The sequence below is a fragment of the Microtus pennsylvanicus genome, chromosome 1 (genome assembly GCF_037038515.1).
Source record: "Microtus pennsylvanicus isolate mMicPen1 chromosome 1, mMicPen1.hap1, whole genome shotgun sequence".
Taxonomy (NCBI): Eukaryota; Metazoa; Chordata; class Mammalia; order Rodentia; family Cricetidae; genus Microtus; species Microtus pennsylvanicus.
Window position 1 is genome coordinate 34,382,936 of NC_134579.1, and position 23,120 is coordinate 34,406,055.

Consider the following 23,120-nt stretch of genomic DNA (forward strand, 5'->3'; position numbering starts at 1 on the left):
GCTGAAAATCACTCTGAAAACTGACTCTGACTGCAAGTAAAAAGATCAAAACAGACTCCAGCGAAGCCAAAAGGTGCAGCACTTTCTTATTTATGTACAAAACATGTTCTCTCTTAGCACAACCGGAATCCATTCACTAAATCAGCTCTGAGTATGGACCGCATTCAGTAAGACTGTAGGGTACAGGGGATTAGAGACGGCTCAATGGGCAGAACAGAAGCTCACAGCGTCTCACAACCATGTGACACCCTCCTTTGTCCTCAAAGAACACTAGGTAACAAGTGACTATAAACACACACACTTCAACTGGGCAGTGGTGGCACACTCCATTAATCCCAGCACTCCGGAGGCAGAGACTGGTAGATCTGAGTTCAAGGCCATCCTGGTCTACAAGAAGGTAGTTCAGGACCAAAGGCACCAAATCTACACAGAGAAACACTATCTCTAAAAGAAAAAAACAAAAACAACCAAAATGAAAAACAACAACAAAAAAAAAACCACTTAAATTTATAAAATTAATTTTTCTTTTTTTCTTTTTTTTTTTTTTGAGACAAGGTTTCTCTGTACAGTCCTAGAACTAGCTCTGTAGACCAGGCTGGCCTTGAACTCCAATATCCACCCACCTCTGACTCCAAGTGCTGAGATTAACAGTGTGTGCCAACACTGCCCAGAATAAAAATTAATCTTTAAATTAAAAGGTGTTTTTTTTAAAATTGTCTGTGTGGCTTGTGTAAATATGTGTGTCCATATTTGTCCTTATGCACATGTATGTGAAGGTCAGGTGGACAGAATATATCTAGTTTATATTCTGAGTCAGGGTCTTTCACTGAACCTCAAGCTCACCAACTGGTTAGACTCTAGCTTTACACTGGGCTCACACAACAAGCACTTTACCCGGTGAGCTCCCCACAGAGCCTCACCCTAGCAAAGGAGCTGTGCAAAACAACTGACTAAAAGGATAAAAAGGTGAGTTTTCTCTATGAGTAAAAATGACCATGCGCCAGCGTAAGGCCACACATCCAAGAATACTTGAGCAGACAAACTGGCTGTCTGGGTATGGAGAGTTGGAGGGGGGTGTGGTGGAGTGAATAGCATCAAAATATACACAAATTCTCATAGAAGATAGACAGACAGACCGAATAGAATTATAGCCATCATGTCTCTACAAATAAGCAGGGCAGGTCTGGAAGGACAGCTTATTGGATAAGAGAGCATACTGTTCTTTGAGAAGACCTAAGAAAACAGCACCCACCCAATGTGGAGGGGGCTCCCAATTGCAACTCCAGCTCCAGGGGACCTAATGCCCTTCCTTCTGGCCTCCTCTGGTTTGCCCTCTAGGGGACGTATCAACCCATCCTAACAGATCCACATGTATATACACACTACTTTTAAAAATAAAGAAAAGTAAGTGGGCAAGGTGGCATACACCTATAATCCTTGCACTAAATAGGCTGTGGAAGAAACTGGAGAGTTTGACACAACAAAGGAAGACCAGATCCTGTCTCAAGAAGCCTAATGGGTAAAAAACGGTTTTTAAAATAAAAGTAATCTGTTAAACAGGAGGAGGAAAAAAACAAAGTCCTCAGTTAAATTAGTAAAATTGGCCTTTGCAGTGAAACAATGATTAACACATTTACAGAATTTTAAAAAATGAATGCTTACAGTATGGCTCTCAAGTTCGGCGATTTTTTCAGGTGCTTCAAACCCCAAAAAGTACATTCTAATCACATGATCAGTACTTCCCGTGGCTAAAAACATACCACCTGGAATAAAAATGTTAAGAGTTTAAATGTGTAGCTTCTAACAAACACACCAACAGAACACACTTCTCCTCCACATCAGGAGCATCGCTACAAGCCCGTCCTCCGGCTCTTTAAACATGCCTACAAAGCTCGACTCTCAGCTTTGGTAGAAAATCTAATCCAACTGGGAACACTCCCTTATCTCATTCAGCTTTCACCCCGAGCATCAGTCCCCAACAGACTCTGTCTCCTGAGCAAATAACACTTCCACAACCAGAGTTCCCTAGGACAGTGTCATAGCTAAAGTGAAATGGAGTGGGCCTAGTCTGCACAATTTGTCCTAAGTCTGCTGTCCAGGAAGAATGAGGGGAATAATATCTCCAAGATTCTGTCACATTTAAACAAAAATACATATCTAAGCAGGTTATCAGAGAATAATATCCTATACATGGCCACATGACCCCAGAACAACTTACTTACATGATACCATGAGCCTCCCTGCTGAGAATTCTCTTACATATTAGTGACTGAACAGTGTTAGTCAACAGAGGGAAGAAAGAGGCAGTGGGCTGAACCTCGCTGATGTCACTCTCCTTTGACAAGCCCACACCCATGTTCTCAGGTTTGTCTTTGTTCCACTGAACCCAAATACTTAAAAATCACGTAGTGAACTCTAGAAATTATCAACACAAATTAAGCTAATATAGAGAACAGAATTCATGGGATACTTTTATGACGTGATGAACGCTGCTTTAAACTGAGGGAAAAGCATCAAGTGTTATCTTACCAACACTAAATGAGGAGCACAGCATCTGAACACCAGGTCTCGGCTTTTCTGTGAACTTCAGAGGGCGTGGACTTTAAAAGAGATGATATGCTTTTAGAATACATGCTAATATATTTAATCAGAGCACTGGGGAGTTTTATCACTACTAAATATACATGATGTGTGTACATTGAGTGCGCACATGCCATGGCACACCACCAGAGGCAAAGGGACAGTTGTCAGGACCATGTCAGAACACCATGGGTTCTGGGAATGTAACTCAAGTAAGTCATCAGATTTCCAGAGCAAGAGCTATTACCCCACGAGCCATCTCGGTGGCCCTAAAATACTGCCTTAAACATAGCCTAATTAACATTACTATCATCTCCTTGTGGTTGGGGATACAGCTAGTATCTACATAGCTAGTAGACTACCTACCTGCTTGCCTAAACAAGTTTGGATTTGGTCAACATAAAAATGGGACAAACCCAAGTGTACCATATCAACATATTTCTATGTTGATACAACTTCAATGAAAGGCTTTTAGAGTCTTTAGTTCATGTACAACAAAACACATCTCAATATTAATCTTTAATTTTTATCAAAAAATACTTAAGTTGGGGCTGGGGTATATTATAAATTCAGATATACCAACATAGCGACTGTTATGGGATAATGCCTTTGTACACTGTAAAAAAAAATTGTCACTCATATTGGTTTAATAAAATGTTGATTGGCCAGTAGCCAGGCAGGAAGTATAGGCAGGGCAACCATACTAAGAATTCTGGGAAGAGGAACTGCAGAGAGCCAGTCAAAGCCAGATGCAGAGGAGGCAAGATGAGAATGCTTTACTGAGAAAAAGTACCAAGTCACGTGGGCTAAACAAAGACAAAAATTATGGGTTAATTTAAATTGTAAGAGATAGTTGATAATAAGCCTGAGCTAACAGGCCAAACAGTTTTTAATTAATATACACCTCTATGTGTTTCTTTGGGACTGAACAGCTATAGGACCAGGCTGGACAGAAACTTTTGTCCACAAGCAACAATAACAACAACATAACAAAATATGTGTGTACATGTGTATAAAATCTCTCAGGCTAGAGAGATGGGTTCAGTGGTTAAGAGCACTAGTTGCTCTTCCAGAGGTCCTGGGTTCAATTCCCAGCACCCCCATCATGGCTCACAGCCATCTATAATGGGGGTTTGACCCCCTCTTCTGGCCTAAAGATGTACATGCAGATAGAACACTTATATATAAAATAAATCTTAGAAACATATTAACGCCTGCATTTAAAAATAAAATTATATAATATATATTATATATATTTATATAAAGGGCTGGAGAGATGGCTCAGAGGTTAAGAGCACTGACTGCTCTTCCAGAGGACCTGAGTTCAATTCCCAGCAACCACATGGTGGTTCACAACCATCTGTAAGAGATTTGGTGTCCTCTTCTGACCTACAGGCGTACATGCCAGAACACTGTATACATAATAAGTAAGTAAATCTTTTTTTTAAAAAGTTTTGCTTCTTTTTCCTTTTCTCAAGACAGAGTTTCTCTGTGTAGCCCTAGCTGTCCTGGATGGAACTCACTCTGTAGACCAGGATGGTCTCGAACTCACAGAGACCCACCTATACAGATCCACCTGTCTTTGTAGCCACTGCTCTCTAACAGCAAAGTTCCTGAGCCCAGTGCTCCTGTCAACACTTCTGATTACACACCTAATTCTCCGTCTCTGTCTTTTCTAAATTATCTGTTGTTTGATTTTGCTTACAAATGTGAGCAATGAAAAAGTTAAGCTTTCCTGTTCCAGTGAAGCTGATGCAGTGACAAACTGAGCTCAGGAGAATATTTTCCTTTTATACTGTCCCCATCACATTAAAACATCATGTAAGTTACTCACCTGAATTTCAAGGACTCCAAATCCCACTGCCAAAAGCAAACAGTGCCGTCAGCACCAGTGGAGACCATGTATCTCTGAGGTCCTTTGGCCATTGGGCTAAACTGAAAGTCAACAACACACATGAGTCTCTGTCTAGTCTCTCCTTAGTTACAGCTTAGCAGGTCCCAAGTTCACATCAGCTGACACGCTGATGAAGGTGATATCAGCACAGTGACAACTCACTCTGACAACTCTAAGAGTGCACACTAACTCAAACGTGATTCTGATCAATTCTCACAACAAGCAAACAAGAACAAGAGTAACTCTGACAAAGTCAAGATCTAGTTTTAAAACACTAAAACACGCCAAACCTGAGCTTCAGTAACTGGCACTATTCAGTGTAAGAAGGACAAGGGTAGAATTACAAATGGAAAAAACAAAATTAGACCAAAGTGCAAGGCGTATTTTTTTTTTGGGGGGGGGGGCCTATACTGAAATTCACTCTGAGATTTGCCTGAAACTCAGAGATTTGCCTGCCTCTCTGCCCCCCCCCAAGTGTTGGGATTCAAGTCATCACTGCCAGGCTAGTAGTACAAGACATCTTACATGTGGGAAACTATAGGTGGTACAGGAGATGGGGTCATGCTTGAGAATACAATAATACATTTCAAACTCATCAGTGACTTACACATCTTACAAAATAAAACTAAAGAAAACAAAGTGCTACTGTAACATCTGAGTAAGAAAGACATTTGTGGACCAGCAGCTAAGGAAGGCAGAGGCAGGCAGATCTCTTGTGAGTTCAAGGACAGTCTGGTCTACAGAGCAAGTTCCAGGACAGCCAGAGCTGTTATATATAGATATCATCTCTCAAAAACAAACAATTTTTTTTACTCAAGTCATATATATGTGTTCTGCAGCAAACCTCCAGATATACATTTTACTCCACTCTAGCCTGCCAACTCCTGCCTGGACTAAGACACTGATTTCTAACACTTCTATGGCAGTACTGCTGCCACAAGGTCTCTACTTAACTCTTTTTTTTTCTAAATATTTATTTATTTGTTATATATATATATATATATACACACAATATTCTGCCTGTGTGTATGTCTGCAGGCCAGAAGAGGGCACCAGATCTCATTACAGATGGTTGTGAGCCACCATGTGGTTGCCGGGAGTTGAACTCAGGACCTTTGGAAGAGCAGGCAATGCTCTTAACCACTAAGCCATCTCTCCAGCCCCCTCTACTTAACTCTTAAGTCACTGTTTCTGATTTACAGTAATCCTCCTGTCTCAGCCACTTGAATACTGGTATTGGCAAGCACTGCCCACCACACCACCTAATCTGTACTTTCTAATATTTAATCTGTTATATGTGCATAATCCACATATTTTATTTAATACTTTATGTGCACAATCCACACATTTTAATATTTACTCTGTATGTGCATAATCCACACACTTTTTAAATGTGTTTTTTGCTTCATTCTGTGCTTCCCCTGGAGGAATGTCAATTACAATAGAGTACCTAACTTAGTCAAAACCTACCTCTTACGCTATCTCTTCTCTTCTGACCTTTCAACTCACTAATTCTTTCTCCAATTTCTTGTTGTGTCCATATTCTGTTAAATTTATCCACTGCATTCCTATTGAGAGTTGGAGTTCTGATTTTTTTAAGAAACAGATCCTGCTATACAGCCCAGGCTTGCTTTGAACCCATGACTCTCCCGCTGGAGATTAAAGGCCTGAGTCACTACACTGAGCTTCAGCCACTGGGTTCTTAAAAGTCAGTTACGGATTTTAATTGTAGAGTTTGCTTCTGCGCTTCTGGCTCACTGGTGGATTGATTCTACTTATTCATACTGGCTAACTGTATTTAAGCACAAGCAGTCCCTACTCAGACCTGTAGATCTCCATTCTGTCTTATTTACCACTGCGTTTTTCCTGTCCAGTAAAGCTCGGCTCTTATTATTTATTTGCATTTTTCTTTAATATTCCTTTTTTATGCCTTATGTTTGCTTGTCTCTAAATGAAGCAACTTATGCTTTTAGCCTGCACCATATTGGTGATTCCTCATTCAGGAGAACAGATTACTTGAAACTGGGCTTCGGTTTCTGGGCAGGTAAATTTAGTTCTGGATCATCTTTATTTCTAGGATGAAACTCTTCTGATTACAACAGGGCCATTCTTATCTTTAAAACCCTCTACAACAGACCCTAGTTTTTATTCACTACCTCCCTTAACCCATGATTCCTGTCATACATCCTGCTCAACATCCCAGGTAAGCCCCTTTAAAGCACCAAACACCTCTTAGTACAAGTTCCTTCTCTGAGCTTTCCTTAATCTCATAATGACAACTCCATTTCCCACAACAAAGCCTCAACTGTCTCATCTGTGTAGTGCTTCCACAAGTCTTAAAGTAAGTCCAGCCTTGGGGGCTGGAGTAGCTCAGCAGTAAAGAGCACTAATTGCTTTCTCAGATTCTGGGTTCAATTTCCAGCACCCATAGGCAGCTCACAACTGTCTAGAACTGCAGTACTATGGGAACTGATGCCCTCTACTGGTGTGCAGAAATACATGCAGGCAAAACAACCACACTCATAAAATTTTTAAAAAATCTTTAAAATAAAAAGAAGTCCAGGAAACTTTGAACATTCCATTCCTAGAGAATACTCTGCCTCTGGTGGTAACTACACCTTAATACTTATATTTTTCAGGATGTAAATTATATTAAATGAAAATAGACTATTTGGAGTTCTTTAAAAGGCAAATACTAAAACCTGTCATTATTCTTAGCTAAAACAGGCTTGTCATCCTTTGTGTTCTGATCCTCTACCTAATCTTCCTATAGGCAACACCATAAACAATGCCTCTAATCTCAACACAAACAGGCAGGACTCAGTTACATGCCAGCCAGGGCTATACCAAGTGCCTAAATACTGGTCGTAATCTCAACAAACTGAATGATGCTGTTACTGAATTTTAAGGATCCTCTCAAAGGACCAATAACAGGAAGCACAGAACTCAAGGAAACCACGAGCCCAGCCCAGTGCTCTGGTAGGAGGTACAGTCAGTCCTGAGGCCTGCCCAGCAGACTGCAAGCACATGTGGCCAGCCCCACGTAACTAACAGAATGGCTCCAGGCAAAAGCTAGCACTCCTCCGTGCTCCAGCACTGCTCAAATGTATTTTATCAAAGAGCACAAGGCTCCTCCATAGCTGCTCTACTTCCTGGAGGTCCAGCAGAACATAATAACTATGACACATGCTAGTTTTTATTAATTTTTAAGCGGAAAAGACTTCTCGGGGTGAGGAATGTATTTCAGCTGGCAGAGTACTTGCCAGATGTACCTGAAGTCTGTGCTTCTAGCGCTAGTAATTCAACAGGTGTAGCAATACACACCTGTAATTCCAGTTCTGGAAGTAGAGGCTGGGGATTATAAAGTCAAGGTCACCCTTGGTAACAAACCAGGTTGAAGATCAACCAAAGCAACAGGAGAAAGTTTTTCCAAAAAATAATCTATTGCCTAGAAATAATGGGCGCCTAAAAACCTTAATGAATTTCAAGTTGAAACATTATCTTCACATGAGAATGAACAGCTTTATTGTACATCATGGCACACGGGTAGAGACTCAGTTCTTTCCTTCCACGGCTCAAACTCAGCTTATTAGACGTGGCAGAAATTGCCTTTATGCACTGAGCCATCTCTCCAGGCCAAGAATAACATTTTAAGCGTATGTGTGAAAACACTCAGCAGAAGCATCAAGTCACTCAGATCACAGAACTCTACACCAAAGCTGCGTAAGAAAATGGAACCCTCTCTGCACATTTAACCAAATCTTAACGGCAACAACATGTAGTTAAAAGCCTCATAAATCTAACAATTTAACTCAACCTAAGAAATGTGAGTTAAAGAGGAATAATAATAATAATCAGAGGTTGGGTGTAATGCGCACACCTTTGCTCTCAGCACTCAAGAGGCAAAGGCAAGTGGGTATCTGAGTTCCAGGACAGCCAGGGCTACACACAGAAACCGCCTCAAAAACAGAAAACAGCAACATTTCCAGTTCCTGCTGAGCCGATGGTCAATCCTAAGGCAGCAATCAATGGGTTCTAACAGGACAGCAGCAGCTCTGACAGGACAGCTGATGTTTCCAGGCCTTGCAGGTCGATTCATGAACACCAAAGAGTACCACTGCTCTGAGACAGCCAACTCCACAGGAGCAGGTACAGAGACCTCTGCGGATCCAGGCATGAGTCTGGGACCTACCAGAGACCTCTGCAGGTCTGGGCGAGAGTCTGGGACCAGGGAGTAGACCTGAGCCAGGACCACTATAGGATTCATCACCAGAGTCACAGCCCCAACAACACAAACTAGAGGAAAAGATGTGTAGACAAGGTAAGAACACTCACAACACCACAAAGACCAACACGACACCAGTAAAATCTAGTGATTCTCTAACAGCAAGACTTAAACAACCAAATACAGATGAAGCAGAAGAAAATGACCTAAAAAATAACTTTAGGAGAATGTCTGAATGTTTGAAACTCTTAAAGAGGAAATGAGAAATTTCCAAATTAAAAAAGAGGAAAAGACAAACAAAAAATTGGAAGACATCAACAAATCCCTTAGAAAAACCAAGAAAAAGCAATCAAACATATAAAAGAAACTATTCAAGACTTGAAAACTGAAATAAAGACCATAAAGAAAACACAAGCCAAGGGAATTTTAGAAACAGAAATCATGAGAAATGATCAGGAACCACAAATCCAAGCATAAACAGCAGAATACAAGAGATGGAAGAAAGAATCTCAAGAACTGAAGATACAATAAAGGAAATAGATTCATCAGTCAAAGAAAACATTAAATCTAACAAAGGCTTACTTGACTCAAAATATCCAGGAAATATGGGACACCATGAAAAGACCAAACCTAAGAATAACAGGAATAGAAGGAGAAGGTCAACTCAAAAGCACAGAAAATATATTTAACAAAATCACAGAAGAAAACTTTCCCAACCTAAAGACAAACATGCCTATGAAGATACAAGAACCTTACAGAACACCAAAATAGACTGGATAAAAAATAGTCCCCTCGCCACATAATAATCAAAACACTAAACATACAGAATAAAGAAAGAATTTTAAGAGCTAAAAAGGAAAAAGGCCAAGTAACATATAAAGGCAGACCTATCAGAATTACACCTGACTTCTCATTAGAAACAATGAAAGCCAGAAAGTCGTGGTCAAGCCTTATGCAGACATTAAGAGATCACTGATGCCAGACCAGACTACTATACCCAGCAAAACTTTCAATCACCAGAGATATTCCATGAGAGAACCAGATTTAAATAATACCTAGCCACAAACCCAGCCCAACACCAAGTACTAGATGGAAAACTCCAACCCAAGGAAGTTGACCACATCCGCATGAACACATACAATAGATAATCTCACAGGAGCAAATCCCAAAGAAGAGAAAAACACAAAAATTAACATCACCAATGATGAAAACTAAATTAACAGGAGACAGCAATCACTGGTCATTAATATCCCTTAATATAAATGGACTCAACTCACCTATAAAAAGACACAGGCTAACAGATTGGATACGAAAACAGAACCCATCCTGTTGCATACAAGAAACACACCTCAACCTCAAAGACAGACACCGCCTCACAATAAAGGGTTAGGAAAAAAATTTCCAGTCAAATGGACCTAAGAAACAAGCTGCTATAGCTATCCTAATATCTAACAAAATAGGTTCAAACTAAAATCAAAAGAGACAAAGAAGGACATTTCATATTAGTCACAGGAAAAATCCATCAAGAGGAAATCTCAATACTGAACATCTATGCCCCAAATACAAGGTTACCCTCATATATAAAAGAAACATTTCTAAAGTTTAAAACATACATTAAACCCCACACACTAATAGTGGGAGACTTCAACACTCCACTCTCACCACTGGACAGGTCAGTCAGACAAAAAAATTAACAAAGAAATAAAGAAAATTAATGAGTTATGACTCAAATGGACTTAACAGACATCTATAGAATATTCCATCCAAAAAAGAATATACCTTGTTCTCAGCACCTCATGGAACCTTCTCAAAAATTGACCACATACTCGGTAACAAAACAAACCTCAACAGATAGAAAAAAAATAGAATAACCCCATGTATCTTATCAGATCACCATGGCTTAAAACTAGAATACAACAGCAACACTAATTTCAGAAAGTCCACAAACACATGAAAATTAAAAAATGCTCACTTGAATCATCAATGGGTCAAGGAAGAAATAAAGGGAGAAATTAAAGACTTCCTAAAATTCAATGAAAATAACCTCCCAACAGACTCAAATTTATGGGACACAATGAAAGCAGTGTTAAGAGGAAAGTTCATACCACTAAATGCCTACATAAAGAAAAATCCCACATTTGAAAACTTTAGAACAAAAGAAAACTCACCCATAAGAACTAGACAGCAGGAAATAATCAAATTGAGACCTGAAATCAACAAAATAGAAACAAAGAAAACAATACAAAGAATCAATGAGACAAAGAGTTGGTTCTTAAAGAAAAATCAACAAAATAGACAAACCTTTATCCAAACTAACCAAAAGGCAGAGAGAAATTATCCAAATTAACAAAATCAGAAATGAAAAGGGGAACATAACAGACACTGAGGAAATACAGAAAATCATCAGGTCATATTTTGAAAAACTGTACTCCACAAAATTGGAAAACTTAAAGAAAATGGATAACTTTCTGGATAAATATCAGATACCAAAATTAGATCAAGACCAGATGAGCAAATTAAACAGACCTATAACTGCTGAAGAAATAGAAACAGTCATCAAAAGTCTCCCAACCAAAAAAAGCCCAGGACCAGATAGTTTCAGCTCAGAATTCTACAAGATTTTCGAAGAACGAATACCAATACTCCTCAAATTGTTTCACACAATAGGAACAGAGGGAACAATGCCAAACACTTTTTATGAGGCTACAATTACCTTGATATCCAAACCACATAAAGACATTACTAAGAAGGAGAATTGCAGACCAATCTCACTCATGAACATTGATGCAAAAATATTAAATAAAATTCTGGCAAATCGTATACAAGAACACATCAGAACCATAATCCAGGATCAAGTCGGCTTCATCCCAGAGAATGAACATTCAACATACAAAAATCTGTCAACATAATCCACCATATAAACAAACTGAAAAAAAAAAAACGATCATCTCATTAGATGCTGAAAAAGCCTTCAATAAATTATAACATCCCTTCATGATAAAGGTCTTGGAGACAATAGGGATACAAGGAACATACCTAAACATAATAAAGCCAATATACAGCAAGTCAACATCCAACATCAAACTAAATGGAGAGAAACTCACAGCAATCCCACTGAAATCAGGAACAAGACAAGGTTGTCTACTCTCTCCATATCTGTTCAAAATAGTTCTTGTGGTTCTGCTAGAACAATAAGACACCAAAAGGAGATCAAGGGGATACAAATCGGAAAAGAAGAAGTCAAACTCTCACTATTTGCTGATGATATGATAGTTTACATAAGCAATCCTAAAAAATCTACCAAAGAACTTCTACAACTCAAACACTTTCAGTAATGTAGTAGAATACAAGATTAAATCAAAAAGATCAGTAGTCCTCTTATACACAGATGATAAATGGGCTGAGAAAGAAATTAAGAGAAACAACACCCTTCACAATAGCCACAAATAGCATAAAATATCTCCAAATAACTCTAACCAAACAAGTGGAAGACTAGTATGACAAAAACTGTAAATCTTTGAAGAAAGAAATTGAAGAAGACACCAGAAAGTGGAAAGATCTCTCATGCTCTTGAGTAGGTAGAATGAAAATGGCAATCTTAACAAAAGTCATCTATAGATTCAATGCAAAGCCCATCAAAATCTCAGCGAAATTCTTCACAGACCTCGAAAGAATGGTATTCAACTTCATATGGAAAAGCAAAAAACACAGGATAGCCAAAAAAATTCTGTACAATAAAGAAACTTCTGGAAGCATCACAATCCCTGACTTCAAACTCTACTACAGAGCTAAAGTGCTGAAAATAGCCTGGTATTGGCATAAGAACAGACAGAAGGACCAATGGAACCAAATCGAAGACCTGGACATTAATCCACACAACTAGGAACACTTGATTTTTGACAAAGAAGTAAAAAATATCAAATAGAAAAAAGAAAGCATATTTAACAAGTGGTGCTGGCATAACTGGATATCAACATGTAGAAGAATGAAAATAGACCCATATCTATCACCATGCACAAAACTCAAGTCCAAATGGATCAAAGACCTCAACATAAAGCCAGCCACACTGAACCTTATAGAAGAGAAAGTAGAAGTACACTTTAATGCATTGGCACAGGGAACCACTTCCTAAATATAACCCTAGCAGCACAGACACTGAGAAACAATAAATGGGACTTCCTGAAACTGAAAAGCTTCTGTAAAGCAAAGGACATGGTCAACAAGACAAAACAACAGCCTACAGTATGGGAAAAGATCTTCACTAACCCCACATCAGACAGAGGTCTGATCTCCAAAATATACAAAGAACTCAAGAAATTGGACACCAAAAGATCACATAATCCAATAAAAAAATGGAGTACTGGCCTAAACGAAGAACTCTCAACAGAGGAATCTAAAATGGCTGAAAGACACTTAAGGAAATGCTCAACATCCACAGTCAGAGAAATGCAAATCAAAACAACTCTGAGATTCCATCTTAAACCTGTAAGAATGACCAAGATCAAAAACACTGATGACAATGTATGCTGGAGAGGTTGTGGGGTAAAGGGAACACACCTGCATTGCTGGTGGAAATGCAAGCTGGTACAGCCCCTTTGGGTATCAATGTGGCGATTTCTCAGAAAAATTAGGAAACAACCTTAAGACCCAGCAATATCACTTTTGGGTATACATCGAAGAATGCTCAATCATGCCACAAGGACATGTGTTCATAGCAGCTTTGTTTGTCATAGCCAGAATCTGAAAACAACCTCAATGCCCCTTGGCCGAAGAATGAATAAGGAAAATGTGATACATTTACACTTGCAACACTACACAGCAGAAAAAAATTAAAGCATCTTGAAATTTGCAGGAAAATGGATGGAGCTAGAAAACATCATATTGAGTGAGATAACCCAGACCCAGGAAGACAAATATCATATACACTCACTCATAAGTGGTTTTTAAACATATAGCGAAGAAAACCAGCCTATAAATCACAATCCCAGAGAGCCTAGACAACAAAGAGGACCCTAAGAGAGACATGCATGGACCTAATCTACATGAGTACTAGAAAAAGACAAGATCTCCTGAGTAAATTAGGAACATGGGACCATGGGAGAAGGTTGAAGGGGAGGGGCGAGGCGGGGAGGGGAGCAGAGAAAAACGTAGACCTCAAAACAATCTATTTTAAAAAAAAGTAAATTAAAATAAAAGTTAAGCTGACAGGCCACAGAGACCCACTACATTTTTCTACACTTCATGTATATATTTAAAAACGACTTCCCACTTATTGTAGGAAGATTTTATCTAATTTAATCAACTCATCAAAATGCACCAGTTTTAAACAGAAAAATAACCCATTGCCAGTTTGTAACAGTCTTTCATGCAATTCAACCATAAGCTTCAAAGCGGTCAGTACATCACTCCGAAAGCTCTGCATCCTTACACATTATTCTTCCATAATCTGTAGAAAGATATTATCAGCTGAGCTGGAGATAGCTCAGCTGTCAAGCGCTCTCAGTGACTCAGCGCTCTTACACAGACATGGGTTCAATTCTCAGTACACACACGGCAGCTCACAAGCAACCCCCTGATGGCCTCTCAGGTTTCTGCCCACACAATGGTGCAGACGTAGATGCAAGCCAAACACGCACACACAAAATAAGAATCAATTTTAAAAAGGAAACAATCAAGTTTTTAAAACATCATATAATCACATCACCTTACTATTTCATTCCAAAAGTTAAACTGTGGTGTCAGTGAGCTAGAAGTTACCTGCAAAGATGTAATTGACCCCGTGTGTCCTTGCAGCACAGCAACTGGGGCACAGGTCCTCAAGCACCACACCCTGATGATCTTATCACAGCTTCCTGCTGCAATCAGTGTGTTCTCGTAGTTCACAGCCATGTCTGAAATTTCTGCAGAATGGCCTCTTAACGTAGACAACAAGCGGCCATTATGTGTTGACCAAATCTTTACCAAACAATCATCTGACCCCTAAGAAAAAGCAACACCCCAATACAAATGTTAACACAGCATCCACGAAACTGAAACAGGAATGATACCACCCTTACTATTATTCCTCTCCTTTCCAGCCAAATACTGTAATTACTACTGCTACCACCAGAACATACAGACTTAGCATTTCTCTTCAAAGCAGAAAGCTTACACAAAATCTATGAGTCAGATTCTCCCATATACTACTGTTTTCACAAAGTTCTCTCCCAAGAATGTAGTGGGCCCAACCCTAAGTTCCCACTCCCCAATACCAGTTACAATAGCAAGTTAGTTTACCAAGCTACAAATCAAAGTTGGGACAGACCTAAATTCCTGGGACCAGACTACACACCATAGTGGGGAAAGCACGCTCTTTTGAAATAAGTCTCAAATTTACAATCTCAAACTAGATACTGTTCAATCAACACAGCTGAGTATGTTTTCAATCCACTTAAAAAATTATTTTAGTCTTTAAAAATATTGGAACAGTCATACTCTTAATTTTCAAATAACCCCTTGAATACAGAAATGAATATAATGAATTAGTGACTGATTAATCCATGTAAGTATGGGTCATCACCTATGATCTGGGATTTCCTGAGAGTAAGAGGGAGCTTTTTACTGATAACGTAGGATTAATCTCAATGTAACTTAATTCCTTTAGTCTCAAATGTCCTAGAAGAGAAAGTTTTAGTTATGTACTTTCTATTATTTGAAAACAAAGAGTGCATGGCAACAGAGCTAGACAGAGAGCACCGTTATTCTGAAGCAGGCCTCAACTCATCATCACCTCCCCTGGAGTTATACAGGACTCCTCCACTCTCAACACAGCCCAGACCTGACTGTGTTGCCCAATCACTTGAAGTAATACTTAAGAAACTACAAAATTTTAGACCCTGCACCACATCTCCATGATCAAAATGTCTGTGGATCGGAAGTAAGAGCCTCTCCATGCTCCTTGTCAAGGATGCTACAGCACTCCAGGCAGTACCAAATTGAGTAAGACGTTCACTCACTGTAAAGATTCTATGTCCTGTCCTATCAAATGCTACACAGTACACAGCAGACAGATGTCCGAGAATCCTCCTGTGCATCTTTATATGCTGGTACATAGTTCCTGGGAACGCTGTGCTAAAAGTGGAACACCCTGTGAGCTGTTTTCCTCGATGTATCTCCACTAGGAAATAAAAACAACGGAAATGGTTAAGGGGGAGCCAGCATGTAAAAATTAAAAAAGATCCCAAAACAATTTCCAGAGTTTGAGAAATCCAAATGACTCACACTTTGTCCTAATTCTACTGTACTATAACAGAACCATTTTAGTTACTTTAAGTCAACAAGAAATTTGAAATTTGGTACTTTTTGCTACTGCAATCACACTATACCAGGACTTCCACTGCATCTATAAAGTCTCACAGGCCAACCGCACTCACCAAGACTTGGTGGGGAGCCATAATTCACGGGCATTTCAGGAGGTCTTCCTCTGTGAAGAGCAGCAAAGGCAGAGCCCTTCCACACTGTGTGCCTGCAGTCTTTAAAATGAAGTTTAGATACACATAAAATCTTGAAAGTTAATCCAAAGAAAGATCTTATAGAATACTTACGTACATTGTAATAACTGTTTATTCAAAGTTTTACCAACTACTGTACTTTAACAGAAAAGCCTGCAGGTTTATTGTGCTATTCTGGAGACAGCTCAGATACAGCAGCAGTAACACTGACAGCACAGCACTTTACAGTCCACCAAGTGCTTTCCACATACATCAGCTCATGGCGTCCTCACAACAACCCTGTGAGGTAGGTGTTCCCACTGAGGCTCAAAGGCTCCAGGACCTTTAGAGAGATCCACTGCAGATGAGTAGTAAGAGGGATGGATACCAAGTTAGCTGTTTATTTTTCAATGCAAAATACCATACAACATTTAAAATGAGCAGTCTTATCACAACTGAGCCCAGTTTTCAAAAGGAGAATTTCTAAACATCTTTGACTTGATTCATTCAGTTTAAGATTCATTCGGCCAGTACTATTACCTTGAACTCATCAGGAAGAATTAGCGAGTTCAAGTTAACTCAGCTTCCCACATTAGGGTGGAAGGCAGCTCTCCAGAGAAGAGCACATACAGTGTGTGAGTGAGCCTTCTAAAGCCACATCCCACCCAGGTCTGAAGAAGACACAGAAGTACACAGGCCGACACAGGCCTCGTGCCCCACTCTTGCTGAGCTACAAAGAGTTGCTTCACAGCTGCAAACACGGGAGCGGCACCGTACTGAACCACCTCCACTGAGCCTGGGTACCCACACTAACAGAAGGCATCCTCTGGCACTAGCACAAAACACAAGCAGAAATAGGGTCCCTCACTGAAGTCTCGTCTAAGTCTGCCAGTCCTCACACAAGTCTCATCACAAAACAACATTGAGCTTGAGCTTGACACAAGGAAAAAGAAAATGTGCTACCCAAGCAACTGCTGTAAAACAACTAGTGATGAAAATAATTACAAAGTGAACAGGATGCCGAAAAGGAGGATGGGACAGTTTTCTGATTAGAGCCACAGTGGCACGATTATAGGGCACTAAGAAACAACTAAGGCTGGCAAGCTGGTCTGGCATGAAACCAAGAAGCAGGGCACTCTTTCTCAGTCAAGCTTTGTCCTAGTGGAGCATCTAAGAGGTAGCATTACATCAGCTTGTAACAAAATAATCACAATGAAATTAAAGTCTGCTGAGATCAGAACCAACACACTTGCCATTAGCAGTTTAGCCACATATATACATAGAGCATATCACACACAGGTACTTAGTCTAAGTCAATTATACGAAGCTAACAGAAAAAGTGTAGCAATTCCAAACATTTTGCTAGCACATAACTTAGCAAAAGAAAAAAATTGTTAGTAAAAAATAAAAGGAATCATGCAAGTTTACATTTTTGGTGCATGTTTTTCAAGCTGCTACCATTTTTTTTAAATCACTTCTCCTTATTACAAAGGACTTTCAGAATCTAAATATCAAAAGTAATAATTCTAGTATTTAAAGAGTTTATTAGACACATACAATTACATCCATTGAAGTTATGAGAGCTACAAAACGGAAAAATTAAGAACTAACATTGATAAAAACCCTCAAACACATCTTAAATTCAAGCTTTTAGCTTAACATCTATGTCTTTATCAATTCTGAAATGCAGAAGGACCCATTAAACACATGATAAAATTCAAAGATCTACACTAATTGCAGAAAATTTATAGTCCATGGCGTTAGATACATTGTTACCTTCCACAACGCTTACACAACTTCACAATTATAACAGAGCTACTAATACAAAGCAGAACACTTCTTCAAATTAAGGTACCTTTTGCTGTACGTAGCAAAGACTGCCTTCCCGCACCAAGCAAAGAAGTGACTCTTGAAATACTGGGTGGGATTTCTTTATCCAGCATCGGGCCGATGCGCTGGCAGATCTGTAACAGGTGATCAGGAGCCACATGCTTATTGGACAAGACCTGGTTGGAAAGGCAGGTTTTAATAACAGCACTTTATATAGGGATACGCAATACGCAAATTTTTTTTTTAATTCATGGTAGTCTGTTAAACGTGAAGATCACAGTGAAAACTACAGAACATAGAAAAATTAGACACTTTACACAGGAAACTCTCTGTAGACTCACTCTATAAAGGTACAAATGCTACTCAGTGCAGAAAACATTTCCCCCATAACTGGTGCTGAAATGACGACGCACACAATTTCTCAAAATCAATCAACTCTCAATGTCTACTTCTGTTGTGCTTACACATGGGAATGCACATGGGCTTCCTCAGCATCTCAACACTGACCATGTTAGAACAAAACGTAAAACAGCAGACAGGACATCATATAATACAACTGTTACTTTGTAAGTTACAGCTATAGAAACAGAAAAGAAATCCTTTGGTGGTGGTGGTGGGTGGGTGGGGGAGTCAGATTTGTAAGGACACCAGAACAAATCAAAGAGAAAACTGCTCTTCTTAAGTGTTTCCCTCAAAAGGCACTGTTGAGTGAGTCAAGAAGTCACAAAGCAAAAGAAATACTGCACACATCTGATGAGAAACTTGCATCTAGAACAGATGAGAAAGGCCAGAGTCCTCAGCAGTACCCAACAACACACTCAAACACTACCCAGCACTCCCCGTCAGAACCCAATTCTGACCTAACTATTTGAGCCAAGAACGTGAACCCGGGGGCAAACGGGCATAAAGACACCAGAGAGCAGAGCAGTGACACAGACTCAGACCACCAGGAGCTCCTGCTAGCATCAAGCAGACTAGCCTGGCTACTTGAAGACTGGCCATGGCTAGGTGGAGAAACTAGTCCAGCACTTGGGAGGCAGAGGCAGAATGCTAGTCTCTGCTACTCAGTTCAAGATCACCTTGAGCTATATGACACCCCATCTCTAAGAACAGACAAAAAAATAAAAAATAAAAAGAACAGGAAGCAACGTCTGACAGGTATATAGGTACTAGAGCTTTTGAAAACAGTTCTGCCACTCCACTTTTAAGTAACAGTACACATACTCATAAATAGGCACATACATGTTTTTGAAGTATCTGTGTATAACCACTTTGCCTGCACGTCTGTCTGTGGAGTCAGACTGCCCTAGAACTGGAGGGAAGGACAACTAAAGTCAGCATATGGATGCTGGGAACCAAACCCCAGTCCTCTGCAAAATCATCAGGCACTCTCAGACACTGAGTCATCTTTCCAGGCCCTATGAGTGCTAACGACTTCAATTATTTAAAAATCCATTTCCAGCAACAAGTTAATAAGTAAATATGCTATACAATACTATTATAATATGTAGCAATAAAAAGAAATTATTAAGCCAATCACAGTAGCTCCGAACTATAATTCCATTGCTTGGAAGGCAGAGGCAGGCAGAACTTAAGCTCAAGGTCAACTTGGTCTGCACGTCAAGTTCCAGGCCAGGGTTAGAGTTGACTGTTTTTAAAACCAGAATAGAAGATGGCCCCACACGTCTGCACGTGTAGACAGCACTAATTAGATTCAGCAAAGCATTAAAAAGAAGGAAAGAAGTGATGACAGTAATAAGGGGAAGCACTGGAGAGGGAAATCGAGGGAGCTGGGACAGTGTACACATGCATTCAAGTATCAAAGGACAAAGAAACTCAAATTATATAATACAACAATTGTGCTTAAGAAGACTGCAGTCAGAGAACATCAGAAAATGCATGAAGGGTACCAGGAGAACTCTTCACTGTTCATTATGGTGACAACACTTAGATTTTACACTTGGAGTAAGAAAATTAGACAGAATGTTAATTACACCTCATTAAGGACAAGAGCAAGCACAAAGAGAATTGGAGTTTTTAACTCATGAAGTTACACACTGATAAAAGACATGAATGCATCTGGAATAAAAATAAAATGCTGCCTGCCTAGGGTTTCTTTTTTTATTTTTAAGACAGCTTCCCTTTGTATCCCTCCCTGGCAGGCCTGATTGTTAGCCCAATCAGGCTGGCTTTGAACTTGCATCAGTCCTCCACCTTGGCCTCCAGGGTGCTCGGATTATAGGTGTAAACCACCCCAATCAACTTCACTCTCACTGCCTATCTGAACTGGGCAGGATAAACCCACTCAGGCAGGCACTACTGTGACATCAACGTTTTCAAACTCTCAGACACACGCCTCCAGAGAAACCCTGACAAGTGTGATCACAGATCTACACTGACCTCAACTATTAGTTAATCAGCTGGAACCTCCAGGTTTGATCCAGAAAGCCCCATTCCTCTCTCCAAACCCCACCCACTCAGAAGTCTCTTAACAAAGATATCAAAAAGCCCAGCAGTCCAAGACCCCACCTAAACATCCCAGCTTTTGTCCATACTTGTGGACAGGTCATCACTCCTTGCCTACAGGTATATAAACTCCCTGATTTAGTTTGGGAGTCTGACCCCTTTTGCCTCCATCTCTGGAGCTGGAGAACTCACCCGGGAGTTGCTTTGCTCAAATAAACCTGTTCTTTTACTTTTTCAATTCGGTCTGATGTGGCTTACTGCATCAGCAGACAAACCTATTATGAGGGTACAAAAAACCTATTAGTTAACAGACTTCTGCTCTTAACTGTCCTGGAACTCACTCTGTAGACCAGGTTGGCCTCAAAAGCACTGAGATCAACCTGCCTCTGCCTCCCGAGTGCTGGGATTAAAGGCGTGCACAACTACCACCCGGCCAGGTAGCACACACCTTTAATCTCAGCACTTAGGTAGCAGAGGAAGGCAGGAGGCCAGCCTAAGCTATAGTGAGATCTTCTCAAACACACACACACACACACACACCCATGACGACAAATCAGAACCTAAACAGACTCCAGTAAAACAAGTCAAAGATATTTCAGAAAATGATTCTCAATAGTCAGCAATAAACTTGGCAGTCGTGCAATAGACTTGTGTAAATCGTAAATCTGCTTCAGAGGTTGTAGATTTGGTTTACTTGCTCGGGGTGGGTGTTGTTTTATAGATCTAGAGAGTAACCCAGACTTCATACATGAACGGGAAGCAATCTACGACCAAGCTCCATCACTAGTAAGTACCATGACGATGCAATGATGTAAGTTTTGGTTTTGAGACAGGGTTATGCTATGAATACAAGTCTAGGTTACCTCCACTTGAGATCCCATGCCTCAACTGTCTGAGGTGCGAGTGCAGGCACCTGCCTCTCTTCTCGGATGTGTAATTTCACATGTCCCTAAGAAGCTAGCTAGATTAAGGAGCTGAAGAAATGAAGATCAGCTCCTACTTCTCTCACGGCCACTACACTGAGGATATATAGAAACCAAACACTCTCAAAGTCAATACACATCTGAGAGGCTTTCACACTAGGCTGAAAACCAGTAACAGTGGTTCTTCAATGTGGACATGTCTATTGTACTGGAGAACACCCTTAACAAATGTGAGTATGTTACACGGGATTTTAACAAACACTTATCTTTTTTGTTAATGACTTATTACTTGCTATTTTATATTTGTTTTATGACACAGAAATGGGGTTAGACAAAAGTGAAGTTCACCTGGTCATCTTGAGAACAAAATGGGCTGGAAAGCAAAGATGACAACTCCTAACAACATCAACAGCATACTTGGAGCAGAAACTGCTAAGAATGTAGGCGGCAGGGGTGGAGAAGCTTTGCAGGTGTGGTTGGGTCAGCAGCAGGAAGAGCACTCACTGACTGCTCTTGTAGAGGACCTGGATTCAGTTCCCAGCACACAAGATGCTCAACTCAAACATTTCCAACTTCAGTTCCAAGGAATCTGACACACTCCTGACTTGTAAAGATACCAGGGATTCTTATACTACCCATACATTCATTCAGGCAAATCACTCGTACACAAAATAAAAATACTAATAAAAAATGATGATGAAGTGTAAATCTAATTAATCTTACCAAAAACCAGGAGTCAGATCAGGTTAAAACCTGAAAGATCAGAAGAGGAGCAGCCACCAGTGACCTCCTTCCTCTTCCATTCCTCCAGTCCAAAAGGCTGAGACCCTGTTTCCATCCCGCTTTATCCCTTCCTGTCTCCGCTCCACACGGTCAGTTCCTGTATCCTCTCTGTACTGACCTCCAGACTGCTATAGCTAACTAGTGGCTAGTTCCACCCTCTGACCTCCTGGAAAGCTTTATTTGTCAGAACACAAACAAAATATCAAACACGATATGTTGTTTTGCAAAGTAAACAAGAACCTTCACCTTCAGCTTTGAAGATGAGAAGCACAGAGGTTGGCCATTAAGTTGATATAACCAACCAAAAGCAATCACGATAGCATCACACTTTAAACCACAACAGCAGTTAGCAAAGAATTCTATAGGCATCCAGGTGTTGGTAGCACAGCACTCAGGAAGCAGAAGCAGGCAGATCTCTGTAAATTCGAGGTCAGCCTGATTTTCAGAGTGTTTTCCAGGACAGCTAGTGCTACACAGAGAAACCCTATCTAAAAAAAAACAAAACATAAATAACAACAACAACCAAAAACCTCTATAGGGTCCTTCAAAAGACATTCAACATTTGATGCTGGAAAAGTGAAAATGTTCCTTTGAACTGCTGTCCTTTATCCTGAGTAGAAATGAACCGTTTCTCAAATGCTCTGTGACATACAACAGAAAGTGAACCGGTAGTAACCAGCTCACTCGACCTGTAAAGAAGCGTCCAAGCCAAATATGCACAAAAAGGCCACATTCAACTGGGTGGTCTGCTGACAAATTCGTGCATCTGAGAAGCCCAGAAAATGCATGTGATGCACAAAAACTCAATGTCTCAACTGATGCGAACCAACAGAAAGGAGCCAACTCTCCACGACACAAACGACCTCACAGCTACAGCAGCACCTTGTGGACAAACCTGGCTATGAGTTTGGCCTTTTCAACTCAACTTCACAACCAAGTATCACTTTCCA

General features: G+C 40.1%; 1 protein-coding gene across 3 annotated transcripts in view; it reads right to left on the minus strand.

Annotated features, from left to right (window-relative positions):
- The window catches only part of Brwd1 (bromodomain and WD repeat domain containing 1), an 84,371-nt gene that overhangs the window by 53,009 nt on the left and 8,242 nt on the right, over positions 1-23,120 (minus strand). For all 3 annotated transcript variants that reach the window (XR_012909653.1, XM_075961068.1, XM_075961059.1), the window contains exons 5-11: positions 18,024-18,174; positions 16,112-16,210; positions 15,695-15,855; positions 14,457-14,678; positions 4,415-4,515; positions 2,530-2,600; positions 1,663-1,763 (exon numbers count right to left, since the gene is read on the minus strand). Coding sequence is in view for 2 of the 3 variants with exons in the window: in XM_075961068.1 (XP_075817183.1) it covers positions 1,663-1,763; positions 2,530-2,600; positions 4,415-4,515; positions 14,457-14,678; positions 15,695-15,855; positions 16,112-16,210; positions 18,024-18,174 (906 nt within the window). In the remaining variant the exon portion in view is untranslated. The remainder of the gene's footprint in view (positions 1-1,662; positions 1,764-2,529; positions 2,601-4,414; positions 4,516-14,456; positions 14,679-15,694; positions 15,856-16,111; positions 16,211-18,023; positions 18,175-23,120) is intronic.